We start from the raw sequence: 22,153 nt of genomic DNA, 5'->3' as shown, positions 1-22,153 counted from the left end.
CGCAGGGCCCCACTACAAAACTGTCGATCACTGAGCTAGGCAACCCTGGAGAAGAATGACAGATAAGATATGAATGTAACATGTACCGAGAAGTGAATAGGGGTACGGAAACCTCGTTGTCGTATATTTAAGTAAATGCCATGCGTGTATACACGGTTTAGACATCACTAATTTATGACGACGAAAGCAAATCACGTGACTTTTTTTAATAAAAAATACCAGGAAATCATGATACATATTCCTCTGTTTTGATACCAGTTATTGGCAGAAGGGAGCATAACCTTTTACGGACTACCCTGTATCAAAACCGACATCTGGCCCAATCATGATAATCTTTCCTCCTTGAAGAATCCACTAATTGATCTCTTAGCATCCAAAGACAACGGCAGGTAGATAGTACAATAGCTCACTAGAATTACAAGCGTCACAAGGTTGAATGATGTTTTGTAGCTAGTGCCCAGAGGAGACCACAGGATTCTTTGGTACGAACTGAACAAGACCACATGATTAGATAGTAACTTAGTAGCTGCGGACAAATATTTGTACAAATATATCTTGGACATGCATTCCTCTCAGCAACATATCTCCCACTTGTCATATATTAATCTTCAATCTATTGTTTAGTCCAGAAAAATGGACAAATTAAGATTACACGAGAGGTTATGTCTTTATCGCCCATCGAAGTCGCTTCCCTCGGTAGTGTTACAATCCGTGGTACTTCCTGAAATTTCTGCCGCGGTGGAGTCTACGTGTAACCTCCCCGCCTCATTAGTCTCAGAAACATAGCAGCCTTCCGAGGTCTCCGAACTCGGCATCTCCACATTCACAGAAACCGGGCTCTGCTTCTCCACCCCGTTGACGCAGATAGCGGGCACCTCTACCCTCCTCCTTCGCCGGGACCGTCTCCTCCGCCGCGGACTCCCCGGGGACGACGCGCTGCTTCTCCGTCTCCTCAGTAGGTGTGTATGCGGGGAAGGGACGGCCAATGCAGGGTTGTACTGCTCGGTGTCGGAAGCGTCACTCTGCACTGGGGTCGTGAGCTCCCCATTAAGTTGAGGCATGGATGAAAGTAAGCCAGCAGAGTCCAGAAGACGTTCCAGGACAGACACTCGCCGTAAGGCCCGGGTCAGCTCTGTCTGCCGTCTGCTCAGCTGCCGCTGTAGATCGTCACACTAGACAAAAATACTTCGTCTGAGCGAAGAAAAGTGCTCATTTAGAAGTAATGTTACCGGATTATTGATCCTACGATCAACGTTACCGAATGAATATGTACTGAAGGAGGAACACAAACCAACGAAGGGCTAGAGGCATATGAAAATGACCCAAATGGAATTGATCAAGATGTCTTAAATTGATTTTAGTGCAAATAAAAAAAACACTATGATAATAATAATAGAAATAATTAGGTTACACAAAATACTACAATCTTATCTATATGACTATTTTTGAAATGCCATAAAGAGAGAGAGAGAGTCCCAAAGGAATAGAGGTTGGGGCCGAGTGGTGAACGGAAGAAAGGAAAGAATGGCAACAAAAGTTACTGTCACGCTGCAACACTACTGTTACCTTTTCTGACAGACCTCGAACCCTTTCTCGTGTAACCTGCGTGTAAGTCAAAAACGAAAAGAAATGATGATGACACAGAAAACAAAATGATGAAACTTTCAATATGTTATGTTCACCATCATAGTTATATGTGCCCTTCAGTAAAAGTTACCACATTCAGCTTCCCAAAGAAAAGTAAAAAACTTAACTAAAACTTAACATGTACTAGATTCAGCTAGACCTGTGGTACTAACATACCTGACTGTCAAAGGTTCGGAGTTCCTCTATGATATTTCTCAGCTCGGCCAGCTCCTTCCCCGGACTGACCCCACTAGTGCTCCCGCCTCTGAAGGCTTTCCTATTCATACTCTGGGATGCCTCGAATCCGTCTGCATCGGTCGCGCCTCTGCACCAACATGCGTCAGGTTAAATCATTCAACTCTAGAGTCACCAAGCGGCAGATGTAATGTGCTTCTAAGAATATCCGCGTCATCATTCTGTGGAGAACTTCTCTGTATATCTGACAATCTGCTATATCTCAGGTGTGACCACTGAATCTGAATAATGTTTAATCCAAATTATTTTACTAGTAAGTAAATGCATCTCGGACCAGTCCAACAAATCTAAGCTAGAAATATCACAGGAGTAAATAGATATTTTGTCCATAGCAGGGCTGGTCCAGTATACAATAGGCGTACCTTGCTTCTTTATTTTGTCCCAGTCTGAAATGAGAGCAGTAACAAGTGTTAGTTTCCAACTAATAACAAAGAAAAGAACCCCATTTTAATACTACAGTTACAACACAATGCACAGAGACAATGCAAACAGCATTCAAACCTCGGTTTACACCGAATTACACTTGATGGAAATCATCGGTGCGATTATCTGAAAATGTACTCCAGTATCATTATGTAACAACATCATATATCCGTAGCCCTTCACATACATATTTTTTTTAAATACATAGCAACAAGGGGAGAAAGAAAAAAGAACAACCCTACCTTTCTTTGGCCTGGGCTTCCAGTAGCTTCTTGGCATCTGGGTACTCAACTAGAGCCTAAAAAGGAAGAGAACAGTCTATTCACTGCGAGTATTTTCGTTTCTACTTTGAAATTGGCACCTTTTCTTTCTGACTTTTATTAAGACATACGTCATCGCTTTTGCAACAGTTATCGATTTTATCGCCAACGATCACACATCACTGTGCCATATATGTAGTCAATAAAACATATTAGCCCGTGGATGTGGTGCTTGGATGCAGCGGATCGGGAGTGAGCAGATGGCATGCTTACAGACAAAAGGTCTTTCCGAGAAAGCACGAGCAGTTCTGAGTAGCCAACAGAAATGACGTCAGCAGTTCGCCTGGGTAGAAAAGACGAGGAAAATCACATCATCCGATGGCCATAATAACTCCGAGAAAACCACGCCAAATCGAAATTGTTGTGTAAAAACTATTTTACCGCGCTAACACCTTCTACATGTATCCCGTACTCACTTGTTGCCGCCTCCGTCCAGTTTCAAGACGCTGATCTCTCCAAACGAGTTTCCCTTAGTCAGGGTCGCCACCACCTTTCTCTCCCCGGTAGTGTTCTCTGGCACAAGGATCTAAAGGACCAATTTCATAAAATCGTCTACAATTTACGGGAACCAAATCAAGGGAGGAGGTCGAATCTTGTGCTTGGTCAATGCTTCATAGATAGACTCTTAAACACTTCAGAAATGTCGGTATCATTGATAACGTTAATGTTCGTCCTGGAGTGCGCTGGATTGCAGATACTGAAAAAAAAGCAAAACATGGCAGCATAAAAAATATGGTCCTGTAGACCAAGAAGATATGCCGACCACTTACCTGCACCGTGCCATGGTTTATGATATACATCTCACGGCCTGTTGGAAGAGGGAAACCGTGTTAGGTCGCGGTTTAACCATAGCATTCGGCATATGAACAGTTATCTTTCATATCCTTGCCCAGACGCTAGTACTACAAACATCAAAGCAGACACACTTGTATCTGCACGCGGCATATATGTATTTGGCCAAAAGCAATGTCTACTATCCAATCATCTTCCATTTGTAGGCTCTATAAAGTCTACCAGTCGACCTTGTAGTCTAGACTCAGAATCGATCCGGAAGACATAACCACAGAACAAAGAATCTGTCAATTTTGCACCTTAGTTAAAGTAAAAAAGTAGAAGACGAAGTACATTTTACTGTAGATTGTCCTTTATATGATAGTGATTGAAACATTCTACTTGACTATGTGGTAAGTAAATTTCCCCACTTCAAATGCTTGAATAGTAAAGAGAAATTTATATTCCTTACAGCCTTCGATAAACCGACCGTAGCTAATCATACATGTCACTACATTTATGCAATTACTAAGAAGCGAGAGGAAGTCGGATATGCTGGAGTAGATTAGACGTTTATATGTACACAAATATGTATATGATTGTTTAACATGTTACCTATGCTTAGCCCAGTGGGACATAAATGTACAATAAAGGTCGCCATTTATTAATGTTAACAACCAGGTGCCAGACTGCCAGTCCCACCCACCTGTCTCTCCCGTCCTACAGATGTAGTCGCCAGGTGAGTAGATCTGGGAGCGCAGCTTCAGTACCAGGTCACACAGTAACCCCTGCTCACAGTCCTCAAATATCGTCACCTACACAGGAAGATACTCGCGTTGCTAACATCTCACCTCTTGTCAATCTTGAATAGAATTATGATCATATCTCTGGTCTTCCTGGCTTATACTGAAACATCACTTCTCCCACATTCTCCTTCTTTTTCTTTTATGCTTTCGTTGAATGTCTTTGATTGATAACTCTCACCCATCCACTTATAAAAGTGAACTGTCCTTACCCTCCGAAGTGTCTCCAGGTGTACGTGTATGGCTATCTCAGCCCGAAGCCGCTCCGGTAGCATCTCTAGTAAAGACACCTCATCCAGGGTCTGCGTCCTGAACAACGATACAAGTATTCCCCATTGAATACCCTAGTTTTTATATTGTGCACAAACACAAAGACGGCAATATCTTTCTGTATTCTATCCATTTTCACGTTTATCGGAGACAGTGCCACTTGACAAACATGTGAAACAAGTCTACAATTACGTTCTGTGGTGTAAACATGGCAGGATTAATTGACTTTCAAAGCTTTCAGGAGGTGTGATATTGACTTATAGCAGTTGAACCAAGCTCGATACTCAAGATCACTTTTAGTTCATTTGTACGGAACCGAAAGAGCAGCCAGGGGAAGATGTGTCGGTACAACATGAGATTTGCATGAATGGACATGGAAGAGTCATGGTTTGTCGAAGTCTACACGATTACGCTGAGACACGGTGATCAGTCTAACGTGTGCGGGGTGATGTATAAAGCAAGTGATAGAAGGTTGGATTAGGTTTTACACTTTCACCACTACTTGAGAAGGATTTGGCCACTCGTGTCGATGGTGTGAGAAAACCGTGTCTTTGTTTGAGTTTGTCCGATAATTTAGCTGAAAACAGTATGTACAGCACGAAGCTTCGAAGACGTAAGTAGAAGTAGAAGCACCAAGACTGCTTTTTCAATCTTAATCTTTCAATCTTTCAATTTAACTCAAATCAACATTGCAGAATTACACTCATGGTTCAGAGATACATAATACATTAAGCACCTCCGTCGGATCTATCTGATTGGCATAATGTGTCAAGAAGATTACAGCGTGAATCCCTGTATCTATCATTTAAAGGTATGAAAGGGAACAAAATTAATCCAACTGGTCAATAAAGACGATGGCAACTACGAAGCAAACTGGCGGGGAAACAAGGGAAAAGACAAGTAAGCAAGCAAACAACAAAAAGGTAAACAAACAAGAATCCTCTGACGTCACTTCGTCCTTGATAAATAACTGAAAGGTTTAAAGCTACGTCTTAAATCAGAGACAACGAGCAGGCACATTGCTGCCGTGCTGAGGTCAGAATGTTGAGCCTTACCTGTGCCAGGCGTAGCCAGCCCACCGCTTGACACGACTTTGTAGAGCCTCTGGCACTTTTCTGTGCGTCATGTACAGCTTGATTGAGTCCATCCTGTAGTAGCACAGTGAAAGGCTTGCCATCATCACAAATCCAATATGTGTGCCATACCGGCTAAAAATAACATGAATAAGACTTTGGATACCTTAAACATTCAGATGACCTATGGAACTTTCTCATTAATCATGCAAATCAGACCCTTATTTGCCTAATAGGCATCTTTTAATGTTACACTTTCCATAGATTACATAATCTATTTATTACAATCCTATTATGGAAAATACTGGGGTTAAACGATTGCCTCATTACGTATTTGAATTAAGGCCTAATTTGGTATGGTTTATATCTGATTTTACATCTTGTTCTAAGATACCTGCATACCGAATATCATGGGAATCTGTTGTTTCTTGTTCTAATGCATATACAGGGGGCACAACTATCGCATTGCCAACACCTTCCCGCATTCCAAATATCATCACAATTCATTCCGAAATTATTGATGTTCACAAATATACGGAAACACAAAAAAAAACATAGACACACCCAAAACAGTGCCGTGTTTGTTGAAAACAATCAAAACCATGTGTGCTCCACTGTAGCATATAATAGCGCGTCTTGGATAACGGGGGAATCACCTGTTTTGGAAGTCAGTCCTTGCAGCATTCAAGTTGCTGATGACGTCACCCACATTCCCCACCACAGCGGCGAAAACAAAGACTCCGATAAGAAACGTCACTCCCGTGAAGATGTACTCCTGTCGTTACGACGGAATAGAACGGGAAAATAAAACTGCCAGTGTACATAGGTGGGAGCCATGATGGATAATCTTAGTATTGTTTATCATAACAAGACTTTTGCGTTGAAGAACTGAAAGATATTATGATACACCCCCAGATATAAAGTGATCCATTACAAACCTAAAAATGTGAATCATTGTAATCATGTGGGAAATCAGGGCTACATTTCACAGGCATTAGCAGTTTGATCCGCAATGATAGGGACACCAGGATAATAGCCATATATTTGCAACACTATACCGTCTTTGCATTGTCAGGTTATGAACACTATGTTCCGCAGTAAAATTATCAACCCAAACATAGACGTACACGGCATTATCAGCGTAATAACTAACCAGGTTTGTCACGGGATTGGAAGCTCCCCCGATGGTCGTTAGAGTCATGGTGGACCAGTACATGCAGCGGATGTACTTACTAAGGATAGAACAACGACATCTAATGGATGTTTGATATCGAATCAATCAAAACTCAAAGGTAGAATGTACAGCGATCATTCAATATTACGTGACAAAGGTACATAAACAATCAACCATTGACTAGAGACGAGAGATAGGAGAAAATTGATGGGGGCTTTTCTCACTAGGCTTTTAGTATAGTACTTATTTTGTAGTGATTAAATTGCCTGGTGAAAGATAAATAGATCAAATCAGGAATACCTCGTAAAATCTTTAAATGCAGGTGCAGATGAGTACACCCAGTCATTGGTTCCAAGACCTTCGTACTGGCAAGGGAAATCAATAACAGCAGTTTCAGTACCATGGAGAGGGAAGCCAACATCATTAGAACAATGATACTCATAACTTTCTACTACTCGCTACATTTAGAAACATGAGCCTGGCAGCAATAGTTTCAGCACCGTGGGCATCTCCATCATTGACGTTTGCTATATTTTTCACTTTCCAATAAAGCTAAAACAGCTCTCCACGAGCGTAAAAAGTGGACATAAATATACAACCCGCTTGTCTCCTCTACTGTGTATTGCACATATACGACTAACAAGCTAGGATCGGCAATGGAGAGTGGACATACAATTCATTTACAGATCTACAGTGGTCTGACATTAGAGTTGCGCTATAGTGTAACTCTGAGTTTGAGCCTGTATCTCCTACGTGATAGAAACAAGTGCTCCCACGTACTACAGGTGTTCTTCAAAGTCAAGGTCCATAATACCCCTCCGTCTCTTTGTCCTATTTAGAGCTTACCAATATGTTACATGAAAATGTCCCAATGCCAGTAAAAGTTCAGTACATATTCCTTGAGTAGACCAGCACGAACAAAGCTTGAACAGAAATATGAAAGGACTGTACCTCTGATAACATGTAGTAGAAGCACCCCACCCAGTGGATCACTACCCCTAGGTACATGGTCAGCTTGAATGCTCGAAGTCTGTTAGGATTGCTGATACGGCTGGTGCAGCATGTAAGAAACAGACAGTTACAATATTATTTTTTTCACTACATATGGGCCCCTAAACATGAATATTGTAACTGTAACTGAAGGTAGACTGAACAACACCAGCACAATATGACATGGAATGAATGCCCACTCTTATGATAGCATAGCGGAAGAGTGCATTTGAAACGACGTCACAACAAGATCAAGTTTACGGTGAAGTTAAAGAAGTTGTAACGTACGTGTCCGTGACGTCAAAGAACTGAGCCAATGAGTGGAGTTTTAACAGCCGAGCCAGTCGAAGCAGTAGACAGGAACTGTCTGTTACATAGAAAAACGATCGAGCTATGAGAACGATGAGATACAACATATGCTGTTTCTAAGTATTGTGTGATGCGGCAGTGGTCCCCCAGGTTTGGGCCATACCTGATAGACGCTGTGACTAGTAGAATATAGAATACCCCATAAATATCAGGGCAATCTGTGAAATAAACGTAAAAGAGCCTACCTGAAAGATGGCCGCACGTTTGAAAGGGAACAATGCCTAAAAAAACAAAGTACTTGTGTTTTACATTCTTTGCTAAATGAAGAAGGGTAGACCTAACTATTGAAACAATGCATTGTACCTCACGCCAAGCTACGTTACACTAAAAATGTAAGGAAGAATGCGATATAATTTGTCTGAATCGAATCTACATTTGCAACTGTTTGCCGTTGGTAGATACCTTGGTCACCAAGAATATAAGCTATGGTCATGGTGATATTGTTTGCATCTATTATGTAGCGCCCGATATCAACGTGAACTTGATATAATCTGACATGTCTCGTACTCTGCCATTTTCCCAAAACTAATACCATGGTCCTCTACGCACCACCTACATCTAATGGCAGCCAACAGTAAACTTGTTCTTACGAAGCAGGAGACTGCAGATGTACTGTAGTGGGAGGATGGCGACTACATCCCTCCAAAACCACGGCTGGCTACGGTAGTGTGAGGACAGCTTGTACGGATCGAACACCTACAATCGGTGGTAAAATGTAAATATACCATATTTAGCGTATATATTACGGCTTAGCATCATTGCCATCAATATAGTAGCATTAAACATGGAAGAATTTTGCCAAAATAGTTATAAAAAAAATATCTCCATACCAGCATGCCTTCTTCTAGGTAACCTGTTCGGTGTTGTACAAGGAAATCCAAGACGTACACTAAGTCACAAAACAGGTCCAGCTCACACAGAACCAACTGATGTGGACCCTGGACGGGGTAAAGCGGAAGGATTATGTATATAACAGAATGGCTTAAACTCTACGTGCGGTACTTGAGTTGGGTTCATCATCGACAGGTACTGTAAGTTAAACTGTGGCATCTTTCCAAGTAGGTCCTAGCAAAAATGTTGTGTTTCCGCTCATGGTCCTGAGAAAGATAGGGTCGGTAGGTATTCTCTTAGAATTCTATTCCATTTGATTTTTTTTAATTTAGCCTAAGTGATCCAGCAAATGCAGTTGAGCGATGTAAAACTGACTTGCAGCAGGTACTAGCATTCTCAACAACAATGATACAAGTAATGTTCATTGTACAATTATATCAGGGAACTGAACAAAGGAGTACAATGTTCACTACACATTCTTACATCAACTGCCCAAAGCCCAAATAGTTGACAGTGTGTGAAGTTCGCTTTAGATGTCAGGTTGAAAATCTTACGTCCCAGCAGCCAACTAAAAAGGCTAGAGGCGGTGGGTTTTGTTTCTGTATGGTCGTCCTGGTAATTGGGAAAAAAAACTCTTGGGCCTAATGGTAACTTTAAATGTTCTAATGTGATCAAAGAACAGTGGTTAATAAAAACGACAGTAGTTCTAGTTCTTCCAACATTATCCTAGCATGTCTATTGGTTGGCCTGATAAACCTGCTCGTTACAAATATACTGTAAACACAATATGATAACATAGATCGAAGTCAATTTCTTTCTAACACTTATAGTTAGTCCTTGGTTTAACTCTGCCCATATGAACGAATACTTACCTCTTCGCGCATTTCGGCGAAGGCAAGGCGCAGAATAATGACCCAGTAATTGTACAGTACCGCCAGGGCAACTGCACCCTGAAGGGGGCAAAAAAGGTCAGAATACTCAGAATACTGTTCAAACAAGTTGGAGTAATTTATCAGGAAAGTGCATATCAAACATCGCGACTGTTGATTACGTATGACCGATGCCTGGTGGAAAGCCATCGGCTGCTTTTAGGGATACTCGGCCTCAGATGTCTGTATAAAATCTATTTTATTCATGAGTGCATTTCTCAGATCAGGAACATAAAACCCTAATTATTTTTATAGAGTCGGGATATGCTACGGTTTTGGTCTTATACAGCAGTAAATAACATATGGAAAGGATGGATATTGACCTGATTTAACGGCAGGCGTAGACTTTTGAAAATAAATTATCCTGCTTCCTGAATTCTTAAATCAGTTGGTAAAAAGTATGACTCACCATCCAGTAGTAAGCCAGGTCTCCGTCCGGGTCAAGCACAAGGTCAAGTTCGGAGGGCAGATCAGGCAGTAATAAGTTCTGCAGGGAACACGGTAGCTCAATGTAGTAATTGAACGAACCAAGGCTATGACAAGGGGCATCAACAATTGCACTCTCCATTATCATAAACATTTCTGAATTTCAGCTAAAAAAAGTTTATTTTATTGTTAATGATAAAGCTGGCTGAATGAATGGGCTGAAACAAACTGCAGGGATTTTGAGACATGCTCTCGGCAGACTTTCAAATTTCTAACATACGAAGAGCCCGTTTCCTGTCAACCTTTAAACCATCAAACAGACGGAACACCCTACAGTGCATCATTATGTTCACGCAAGCTGTAAGTCTGCCCATCGGTTATGATGTATGACCGATTCCTGAGTAGTACAGGAGACGGATAGGTGTGGCAGGACGGGTTGATTACACGGCTGCGGATATCAGCTCTGACGCATGTGGACAAAGACGGCTTTTCCTGAATAATAAATCATTTGGCGGCGGTGCAAGATAAGCCGACGGACCCACTGTGTCATACAGTCATGGTATATCAAGTGTATATAATAAGGTCTAACAACTTTAGCGCCACACATACCGCGGAAAAAAAAGGTAGGTATCGAAATTTTGATGACATTCTAACAATAGCAACAATTGTGAGATTCAAACCAAACTAATGGAGTAATGGAAAATCTAAATCCCCGAAATTCCTAACAGCTTGCGCTAACTGTGGATACGCTACTTTTAATTGATAAATTGTGTCGCTTCTAACTTAAATTGAGTACATAAGCTCAATTGTGTTTAATCATTCTAGACTGGTCATGTCATTTACTAGACATGCCTATTTAGTGTGTTGCGCACATCACCACACAATGACATTTTGGACTTATTACTCGCTTGTTCTGAATGTTAACTCCCCCTTAACGTTCATATAAACATGATTGGCTCATGTCAATTTGATCATCACTTAGAACAACAAACATGTTGAATTATCCTAAACTACTCCTCGGAGCGCGACGTTGGCGAACAACACGAATATAGAAATTCATTCTATCCTGCGAAACATTTGAAACAAGGGGGCCCCCAAATCGACCTTGACATTTGTCATCCGAACACCTCACATACCAAATATCATAGTAATCCATCCAAAGGTTCTTGAGTTATGCTGATTACAAAAATTCGGAAACACAAACAGGCACACACACACACTCACACAGACACATACAAAGCAATATATTTACGGGTATAATCAGCCGTGTCAGTCGCACTGTCACATACCTGGTCTACTAGGCTCATTTCACTGTCCCTCTTGCTGCTATGGCGGCGCGACCTATCTTCTCCGTCCGTAAAGACGTCGTCTGAGTCCGCGTCCTCCTCCATGTCGTCTGCCTGCCCTCCCTGGCGATGTGCGGAGCGCGACCCGTCGTCCTCACGAGAGTCGCTCTCTTCGCCGTCCCCAGAGAGACGGTAACTGTAGTGTGCAATGGAGCAGTAGACAGACGCTTGTCTTTAGATCAACAATACTTGGCATACTAATCAGATGAAACAATAAGTACGCAATATTTTTGGGGAACGTGCGGTACCAGGGTTTAGTATGACGCACTCCAATCAAATACTGCCCTGTTGATTTTCCGAGTTGAATCACAAAATAAACGCCTTAACGTACCTTCGCAACAGCATCCCTTGGCTCTGCAGGATGTAGGAGAAAATATAACCGTCAGAATGTGGACAATTTATTCACGTCACTCACCAACCAATCTTTAGAGACAAGGGCACAGTCAAAGAACTGACGACTGTGACGAAGTGGGTGCAAATGGAAGAATGGCGTCTTCTGTTTTCTCTTTGATTTTCAAAGACAAATCCCAAGTACTGCCCACAACTTCACCACCTTACCTCCATACAGGCACACAGTCACACACATAAACTGTGAGGATACGCGTAGTCGAAGTCTCTACTGTTGCCTCAAATGCGAGGTGCCTCGTACAGCACTAGTACCTAGCAGTGTCCGTTTTAATTTCAGCAGAACTGATCGTGTGCGTCACTGCGTTATGCCGGTCTGTAATTATCACAACCTTCTATCTGCAACAACCATTTATTTTAGCTTTTAAGAAACCATCGGTGCAGAAGGCGTCTAATGCTGCATGACTGAAATCCTCGCTTGTAAGACTTGTCCCAAAAGGCGCCGTATTATGGTATTTAGTCTAGTTATGCCGATTAAAGTTCACAGAGAACAACAAAGCTTGGCTTATTTCTGAAGTACTAAGTGTTTGGCACTATATCAGTATTAGACAGGCCGTCTGCTCTTTGTGTGGCCGGTGTCATCAATAACAATTCTATGTTATTTCGTGCCCATGTCTGACATATGATTATTGCAACTGATCAATGCTAACATGTCCTTTACTTTACACGTCCAGTGTGTTTTTGGCACGGATATTTGGAGGGGTCTAGTTGTAAGACTGATATGACCTAACTCCCTACCCTGTCCACTACAGGTAGCAAGGAGCTGCAAGAATCTCGGGAATTTACCAGCTTAGCGATACATTACGTTGACCATCTTGTATAGAGGTAAGAAGCCAACAACTGAGGCCTTGTTATATTGACCTTTCCCCTGCGGTCATGTCACAGAGGTGTCAGTCCAAAAAGTATTCAGTATCCATTCAACATTTGGAGCTGTATCTGTGTAGAAGTAATGCTGTTGTATTTTCATGACGCCCGAAATGATGTTAAATCAAAGGAAAAGATCGTGGAATCTAAACAGGAAACGAAGGCAAAAAGTACAATTAATCATCATCATCTTGATTTTTCTTTCTTTCAACATACCTCCAAGTGCAATGGACTACGAACATCATCATGGCACAATGATCGGTCTATTCAAGTCTAACTATGAAGGGAGCATTATCTGATTTGTGGAAGCATTACTTTTGTGCACTGGCACGAAATTTCACAGTTGATATAATGTTTCATCAATGTGATGTTTTTGTAATTAGGATATACGTACAGTTCAACAGGCATGAAAAGGATGCGACATGAGAGGATGGGACTGTCTCCTGGAAAATTAATTAGAATTCGAAAAGGTCAGTTCAGAAGGTAAGGACGCGAAAATTGCTGTCTCGTATTTTGGGTATGTCATGCATTTTAAACAAGTTCCGTGGAGCTAACCTTAGTAAGTAGGACGGGAGGTCCTGTCGAACAAAAGAGCAGTTCACAGGGACTGTTCCACCCACGCCTCGTGTTTGTTCAAAATATATCACCGCCATCCTGTACATCACGCTGAGATACTTTTATCCACGTTAAGGTGTAATTTATCCCGCTAATGGGAGACTGAATCAGACACAATGTGTTTTCTTTTAAGTTGAAAGTGTTCACAAATATCCCACTTATACACCTGTGGGTAGTTTCCATAGAAACGCGGATACGTCCACGTCAACATCAAACGTCTGCGGCAAGACATACCGTCCAACAAGAATGTGCCTGGCTTTAGTTTGTGAGCAGCACAGACAATCACGCCCGGCGTCCTAGATAGTTCCAGGAAGGTATGCATTTATTTATAGAAATTTCAACAATGTAATGCATTGATTATAGGAAGCGCAGGTGATTTCAGTTGACATAACACAAAAAAACACCCACGTACAATAAAGCATATATAGAATAGAATTACTTGGCAAGAGATTTACATACAAAGGGGTCGTTGATTTGGTAATAATATTTTTAAAGGTTATACGAAAGATACAGGCAAACAACAAATGTGTGTTGTTGAACACAATCCATTAACACTAAGGCAGGTAAGTGGTTCGGACTGGAAGGAAGTATCTCTGTCTTTTTCTGCAGATTACAAAGTGAATTCTACAGATAATAAGGATCCTTTTACGTTAGAGTCATACGCAAGCGGTCCTACTGAAAATGAACACTATAGCCCCTGACATTTAAAGTTACAGCATGATGACACCGATGTATGTACGGTGTGGTGAAAAATGGGTACACCTTGACAAAATATCTAAAGGCATTAAAAAAGTTTGCCACAAATTGCAGATCATTTGATAAAACTAACTGTTGCTGAGCCTGAGTTGTATGGTTTTGTTGGTCTTTTACAGTGCAGTTAACAATCTGATTAACCGCTTACCTTGCCAACCGCAGTGGCTCCAAAGAAGTGCATGTTGTGATCCTCGAGTCTATACATCCATAACAGAATAAAACATTCAGGTGTCTCTGAAGACGTCTCCACTCGCTCAGAGGAATTCATATATGTGTCAAGACAAAGGTACTGCTCGATAGCTTCTCACGCGGGTAACATTGCACAACGAGCAAGACTGGGTACGTAAGGATGGTTAACACTACGTCAGAATTCGCCCCCACGGATTCGGAACGTGACGTCATAATTAGGCTGGGTGTTGCCATCAACCCACGAGCTGTGTGAACTTTTGCATACAGTATGAGGTGCGTTTTTGGCGAAGCCTCAGGGGATAGCCTAACAGTATAGTGTGCGTCCGTTTGACAAAAATTCCCCAAATTTCATGAATTTTTTCCCAGGCATGTCAGGAATTTTAGTTGCATCATCCGAGGGGTAACTCGGGAACGGGTTGACGGATCTTCATGACATTTGGAATGTAGATAGCTTCAGAGATGCCTTACACAATTAAATGCCTTACACAAATCAGGGGCTAATTTGCATAATTAATGAGGACAGTTTCTAAATACACTGCATTTCATGTTAGAATGCTAAAAAATATGCCATATGTAACTCAAAAAGAGGAAAATATTAGGCTTACTGTTGAGTGTATATCCGATTGGAAAAACTGTCGAAATTCCACAGCAATTCCTCCGCGCGTGCGTATCATCCTTTTGGAAGGAAATAACTCGCAGGGGTTGACGGATCATCGTGATTTTTCATGTGTAGATAACGTCGGAGATGCATTCCATGAATAAGGGCTATTAATGCAAACGAGGGGCTAATTTGCATACTTAATGAGGACAGTTTATTAAGCCACAGTATTTTATTACTACTAGAACACTTAAACATGACATATATAACTAGAAAAGAGAGAAATATCGATAGACATCAATTATGCAAATTGTAACCTAATTTTCATAATTAATGAGAAAGTATCATTGTAGTGTTAATTGACGAAAATTCCACTCTTGTGACATTTGGCAACAACATGTACGTTAAGTTGAACATGCAGACGTAAGTCATGCAAATTAGGGTCTCATTTACATGATTTATGAGAAAATGCTACAATAGCTTTCTTTGCTAAAGTCATTTAGGTAAAGGAGATGTTCAACTGATATCTTTTATGCATATGAGGACTTCATTGGTATAATCAAAGAGAAACATTTATAATAGGTCACTTGTCACAAGAGATTGCTTTTCTTGTTAACAGCAGTGCCCTACAAACATCCATCGCGTAAAACAATCTTCATACATACAGCCAGGCGAAAGGATAGAGCACAAATACAACACACCTACAACAACAATCATTAATACTTAAAAGCAATAAAACCGTCGCCATGGCAACAGTTTTTATTGCCACACTTCTGTCTTGACGCTACGACACCTTACATTGAGTAAGCTGATCATGCTGCGGTTACGTTATTATTTACAAGTGTACATTTCAGGCGGATATCCACACACCGCATGCACTTCAAAAAGCTAAATTGATTTGAAAAGGCAGTCCTTTTACGTCACCCACGATCAAGTGTTGACCATTATGGGGACAAAATGTCGTTTCCTTTCTGTACCAAAGACTGGTTGTAAATCAAATCGACCATGCGATGTGTTTTGCCAGGAGTAGAATTCTGAAAAAAATTCAGTTCAGCCTTTCCTTCTTGTTCACAAATCGGCGCATTCCAAATTATGAAAAAAGAGCAACTCGGCTACTCCTGCTCATGTAACTGTTACCGGAAACACTTCTCATAGGTCTTAAAAACTTCCCCTGTATAGTAAGGCTATTGTCGCTTATGGCAACGACAACGAAATAACACTCCACGATTTTAGTATTGTGCAAATCGTCAACCGAGGAATGCAACGTTGCCTCAGTTTTCAGTAAGTATTCCAAATTTGCCCGAAAACCACGTCAGCATAACACTTATCATCTGTAGTATTTCCGTCTGTGCTATATTTCATCCCTTTCGAACAATTCTGCTTCCATCATTAATCTCTGTCCTTCATATTTGTGTTTGCTCGGCGTTTCATATAAACGCACTATTCCTAGCGGTGGAGAGCATTGCAAATATACCAAAATGTAACAAATTGGTTGCTATTTGGTGTTCAACAAGTTTGTTTTCCATCCTGCTGTGTCTCACCGGCTAGTTAAAGGGATGAGCGCTTTGTCCATTCCGGACCAGTTAATCCGAAAATCAGTGAGTCTCCCCTTTCTGCAATGTTTCTCCAGCCTCCCGTCATATATTATTTGATTCACCCCGAAATTTCCCAGGGATCACGCATGAACAATTTGTGTCTTTCTCGGAAATCGGGGATAGGTTAAGTGTACCTGTTCTTAGAACAACAGCTGGCCTGCTCAGGACATACTTCAGTCGCAATATATCCTGGCATTGTAAATTTTGTTGGAAACTCGGAGAATGTCTGGCTCCAGATCAACGACTACAGACAATGCTGACCGGCCTAAGTAGTAACCATAGAATGATAGATCAGCCTCATTGTATTGTAACATTCCTTTTGGACTTTCACAACTAACAATAAAATCATAGAAGGTTGCTCATGAGTAATACTCACCTCTGTAGATGGCCTCTTCGCCGGACTCTGTCGCCTGTGCGAATAGGGCATAAGATTAAGATCGAGGAATCATTAGCGACCAGAAGTAAAGTATTACACCAGTAACTTTTCAACTATGTTACTGCTCCCAATCTTCGTGGGTATCTGCGACCGCGACTCTTTGGGGAAATCTAAAGGTTTCTTTTGGTCAAAAACCACTCGTCTGGAGATAGCGCGAGAGAGCGAGGAGAGGGAACATTTACGTCTAGGTGATATGAATCCCAAAGTAGAGTTGTGGTCAAAAGACGTGGTTACACTGTTGCCTATTGGGTCATCACTGACCGAAATTGACATGGTTCACATGAAACATTTAATAACCACGATTTTCCATCCTGTCCGTCCATCCATCGATGTTGCTGTATCCAAGTAAGCCCACATAGTGATTACTTACCAATATTTTAAAACGATTTCTGCCAACATAATGTTACGTATGTAAGTTCATTAGGATGAAGGTGACCAAGGCCGTATGTCAGTGACCCAGCTAGTGACATTCTGACATTTGACTGTTAAACACAGAGGAAGAATAACGAGAAGCTGAAGATTTAAAAACAAGAGTGAACCTATGTGGAAATGTACCAGCCTTATCGCACCAGGCACGGCTTCTACAAAGAGATAACTGCTACAGTGAAGTAGTACTTGTATGTTGGCAGTGCCAATGGGCAGGGATAACAGGGACTCTTATCGTCACGGGAACTCATGATTAGGAGAACTCCAATTCAAAAAAAATCTGTTGAGTACTTTTGAACGTGGGGCGAATGTTGAGCGTGGGTTTTGAAGTACACTGTTTTGTCGCAAGTACGTGAACTGGATGTCAATGAGGTGACAACAAGTGTAAGGAGCGTTGGAAGGTAAACGTCTCATCTAAGAAACAATCAATAGACTGATGTGGATGGGAGGGTAACCTACTGACAGTCATGTCACCTTTCCTTTAAATGTCTACAGCAGAGTCTAGTTTGCCACCTAAGATTTGAACTAACAATTGAACAAACACCACAACTAACCACATCACAAACACCAACCACCAATAACAACAACAGTAATAATATACAAAGTTTCTATGAGAGATTTACCTTTTGCCCGTGGTCCTGCTTGTTGCAGCTTACAAACAATGGTAGAAATCAACAATGGATCATGGAGTAGGAACAAAATCTGTACAACAGGAAAATATCACCCCTGTCTTGTACTAACGCTAAATGTTATGCTGCGGCTCGCAAGCATGAAATTGGTTTCTGAACATCATGGTATAACATAGAAGATATTTTACGTTGGAACATAAAACATACACCCGTATCTAAAGTCGTGGCACCATTTCATTTGTCGCTTTTTGACTAACAACTTTTATGGCAAGTATTCCGTCGATATTGCATGCATTTATTGCTCATATATTCATCTGCCATTCTCAGCTTCATGTTTAAAGACGCCAGTGGGTACTCATAGAGCCGTCTGGTCAACACTATCAGGCCCAACAAGCAGCTGGCTTGTTCTCAGTCAGATCCAAGTGGAAGTTTGGTTCTCTGAGCACGATATTACTTATCAAGAAAAACGTTTGCTTTCCTGTGCCTTTTTCTCAAAAAGCACAAGATCTTGCGTCAAGATCAAGTCATTAACACGCCATGCATGTCTAGATTAAAAAATGATAAAGACAACGAGTCGAAATAGTGATAGCCTCTTCGTTAATGTATCTTGACCCATCCAGAGATTTTGGTGATTATCAGTTTTTTCTGGTTGTAGAGTGATGGATATTGAGTCTATATTCACCTAGACAGCTCCTGTTATGCCGAGGTTGTTTAGTATATTCTGACATACTGCCTACCTTACATGGGTTTACCCATAACCGCACAAATCAAGCCCCGTAATCAACAGCGTGGTTTCAATAAGAATAATTGATTACACGTCAGTCATTCCCTTTATATACAGTCAGGTCAGGAACCGTTTATCATCTCATTTTGAGAGGTGACCTTCCGGTAATTTGTCAATCTGAAATCAACTGTGGAGACAAATCTGCCTGCCGTAAAAAGCCCATATATGCTTTCAGTGCGTCAGGCAAACAGAGGCAGCTAGGCACTCCGTGTGGGTTAATAAAATCATACAGTTCTCACTCGCTTCGCCGGCAAACGTTCGGAGCGACAAATTGGCAACATCTGAGGCCCGTGACGTGGAAACTTGGAGCCCGTTCAGGGGGCGTCACACGCAGAGTTGTTATTCTCTACTCAGGGATCACGTCTCAAACACCTGCTGCTCATGGTGGAACTGTCATGACCAAATGGGAACATCTACACGTATACACAATGCGAAGCGGAAATAAAATTTATATATAGACAGATGCCACTAGAGGAGCAAAAGTTGTAGTTTGTTATGGATTGTAACTAGTTCATCTTGTCACTCTTGCGAATCAGAAGAGACGGTTGAAAATCAAGACCGGTAGGGACTCGTCATATGCATAACAGCTTAAAAAAGATATCTGTATTGAGGCTGGTTCAGTCCTATTCAGTTGAGTGTTTGAGACTGAGAGCAACAATTCTTATGTTTCAGCCTTCAAAGTACCGCCATTAAGCATTTTGTATTCGTTAAAACGGGTCGAACAAGTGTCACGTCCCCTGACGGAAAAACGTTTAAAAGGCGCATCTAGGAAACGGCATGGATGGGTACAAGGTGACAGTCTGTTATAGACCTCACAGACAGTCTGGCAGCACCATTTTCAGGCTGGCATATTCTCTTTATTAGGTGACTAGTAGAGAAACACTCATTTATATTGCCAGCTTTACCATGGCGCCTAACCCTCCTCAACGATTCTCCTATATTCTGGGGTGCCATTATGCTGCTGGTTATCCCCAATACACTGAAGGCAAGCAAAGTATGTCTGGATTTTTTTATACGGGGTTCTATCTCAACTCTGCTTCCTTCTTCAGCAAATGTGCACACAACAATACTTTCAGGCAGATCAAACACGAAACGCTTTGCCACCATCATTTCGCACTACTCAATAGGACTCAAGCATTCTGCTTCACTACGGACCGCAAAGAGCGTGATCATGCAGTCACGTGGCTTTCACAGTTTGCTCACGACCAGCTGAAAATCCAATATGCCTCATCAAATCTGTATAGCAAGGGTTTTACGTCCCACTAATTTATGTATGACGTCAGATTGGTTTACCTAATTGGAGTGAATAACACAGGAAAAATGAGTGTCTTAACGGTTAAGCCATACAGCATGAACATGTACTTTACAAATACATTTTGTTTTCCTGTTCCAAACTCCAATTCAACAAACCATTCTTTTATGACTGGCGGTGACAAAATCTAGACAGAGATGCCGCAAATGGCACACAAAAACATGACATGATTGTGGGTTTCAGCTCGCCGCCCGTAATGGAATTTCAAGTATCACGGTTATGGCTTCTATACTATTAGACGCTGCGGTGTAGAGACGTAATATCACATACACGGCCACTGTACATGTACAGGTCATATGCGGCCTTTTCATCACAAAAAAATCAATAATAACGTTACATATACATACAGTAATCAAACAGTGCAAGAATATTTGCTCTCATTTGGAGCTGGCTAGCCATATACTTACACATAATCGAAACCACTTAATGGAGATATGAAAGTGAAGTAGTCTAGAAACACAAGTGTCAGTAGTAACATTGGTATCTCACCTTTCCAAAAGGACCTCATAAGCATCTTGTGACCAGGTAGAGTCACTGCAACCCAGGTAAATGGTGCAGACAGAGTTCTTCAGGAAAACAGGATGCTCCTGACACAGTGATGTTGTTAGCGTCGACCGTTCAAGTGTAACGGGATGTACGTGGATCGGAGATGGCGGCTTATTTTACAGAGGCAGATAGAATGTTTAAGGAAGAGAATCAGCTCAAAGATTTTTCCCACGAAAGTAAACGATGTTAGCATCAAAACACCCACGCACCACGGTATGACGCTGGCTACTTCAGACAGCCATAGGACCCGAGGAAAACCACCTGTCGAGATTCATTCTCGCGCGGAAAATGAAGACAAATAGCTCTAGAGTGGAGTATGATCCATTAACAGCCCTGTTCAGTGCGTTTGCGCAGTTCACCGAACACGAGTTATCTGGTGTCCTCGTGTCATATGTGCGCAGGTCATGAGGACTTGTGACCGGGCCGAACCTCTCACCACGCCAGCCGAGGGCCTACTACACGGGATTCTCAATCTCGATGACAGATGGTTTTTGAAATCCTCGTCCTTCCAGAATATTGTTCAATGAGAAATATTCATCTTGGTACTGCTATGTCTGAAGAAAAGGAGACTCCAGTGGTATCATTTTTGTGTATATTTGTCGGAACGCTGACTGTTGATATAACTATTTTCCTTTACTACTGGGATGGGTTTCTGACGTCACAACTACCTGTTAACGTTACTTTCACAGATAAAATAAAAGACTTGAGCTGCTACAAAGCCTACTTGAGTAAATTGGTATTGGACCCTTACATGATTGATTCACGGGCCTTGAAACTTAGATATTTCCTTTGAGTATTGGAAGGTAATATTCGTAGGCTACACAACTTGCATTGGACACACTAGATAGCTTCACGCAGACAGCAGAAGATATCTACCAAATGCAGGTTGTTCATCCGACACATGAGATATGACAATGTGGCGTCAGTCAAATCAGGGCAGTTTCCGCCAAAATGATCTGTCACTTTTAACATTACTAAAGCGTTTATTTGGACGTTGGGGTATCTAAATGCTAATGCTAAATCAACAGATTTGATTTAAGGGTTGACGCCACACATAAATGCGTGGAGAAATAACGTTACGTTTCAAACGTTTAAAAGTAAGTACTAGGTAAAAGTGACCGATGCTTTCCTGTCTTATTAGCGCTATATAGCTTCGATATTACATCTGGACATGGACCTATGAAGCTGCTATTTTGTAGTACTACCTTATAACAGACGTACAGATAGAGATTCGGGAATTTCATGTCGTATGGGTGATCGACCTGGAAACATAAGTAGAGTCAACTGCTATTTGTATATACTTCTCTACTAATCTTTGGAGACAATGATGTTGTGACTGGGATCATGTTATTGGCAGTGGCCATGGCTATGTTATGAGAACGTTTGTCAGAGCCA

At 41.5% G+C, this 22,153-nt stretch overlaps 1 protein-coding gene across 7 annotated transcripts; it reads right to left on the bottom strand.

Moving 5' to 3' along the window:
- Positions 1 to 191: 191 nt before the first annotated feature.
- Positions 192 to 21,015, bottom strand: LOC118425464 (cyclic nucleotide-gated cation channel alpha-3-like). 7 transcript variants are annotated; one of them, XM_035834306.1, is made up of 26 exons: positions 20,702 to 21,015; positions 18,111 to 18,138; positions 17,002 to 17,035; positions 11,938 to 11,960; positions 11,550 to 11,742; positions 10,244 to 10,321; positions 9,778 to 9,855; positions 8,905 to 9,012; positions 8,665 to 8,770; positions 8,260 to 8,295; positions 7,994 to 8,072; positions 7,667 to 7,766; positions 7,016 to 7,080; positions 6,695 to 6,773; positions 6,198 to 6,316; positions 5,524 to 5,616; positions 4,411 to 4,507; positions 4,102 to 4,210; positions 3,395 to 3,432; positions 3,041 to 3,150; positions 2,838 to 2,907; positions 2,547 to 2,602; positions 2,244 to 2,267; positions 1,804 to 1,951; positions 1,567 to 1,602; positions 192 to 1,172 (listed from the first exon to the last, which is right to left on the bottom strand). In XM_035834306.1, the coding sequence occupies exons 1-26, from the start codon at positions 20,724 to 20,726 to the stop codon at positions 669 to 671; spliced, it is 2,436 nt and encodes an 811-aa protein (XP_035690199.1). In that variant the 5' UTR covers positions 20,727 to 21,015; the 3' UTR covers positions 192 to 668. The 7 variants fall into 7 exon arrangements, with proteins under 7 accessions (XP_035690199.1, XP_035690189.1, XP_035690215.1 ...); XM_035834296.1 differs by lacking the exons at positions 17,002 to 17,035; positions 18,111 to 18,138; positions 20,702 to 21,015 and adding an exon at positions 14,392 to 14,773; XM_035834340.1 differs by lacking the exons at positions 17,002 to 17,035; positions 18,111 to 18,138; positions 20,702 to 21,015 and adding an exon at positions 14,392 to 14,777 and having other exon boundaries at positions 1,034 to 1,191.
- Between the last annotated feature and the right edge of the window lie 1,138 nt (positions 21,016 to 22,153).

The sequence above is a fragment of the Branchiostoma floridae genome, chromosome 1 (genome assembly GCF_000003815.2).
Source record: "Branchiostoma floridae strain S238N-H82 chromosome 1, Bfl_VNyyK, whole genome shotgun sequence".
Taxonomy (NCBI): Eukaryota; Metazoa; Chordata; class Leptocardii; order Amphioxiformes; family Branchiostomatidae; genus Branchiostoma; species Branchiostoma floridae.
This window is presented reverse-complemented; position numbering and strand designations above follow the sequence as displayed.

Coding starts and splice junctions, on each gene's coding strand:
- LOC118425464 (XM_035834296.1), bottom strand. CDS start 14,511: ATGAATTCCTCTGAGCGAGTGGAGACGTCTTCAGAGACACCTGAATGT. Junction 8,073..8,259: donor AACGTGCGGCCATCTTTCAG/GTAGGCTCTTTT, acceptor TCTATGTAACAG/ACAGTTCCTGTCTACTGCTT. Junction 7,081..7,666: donor TCTACTACATGTTATCAGAG/GTACAGTCCTTT, acceptor TTCCCTTGCCAG/TACGAAGGTCTTGGAACCAA.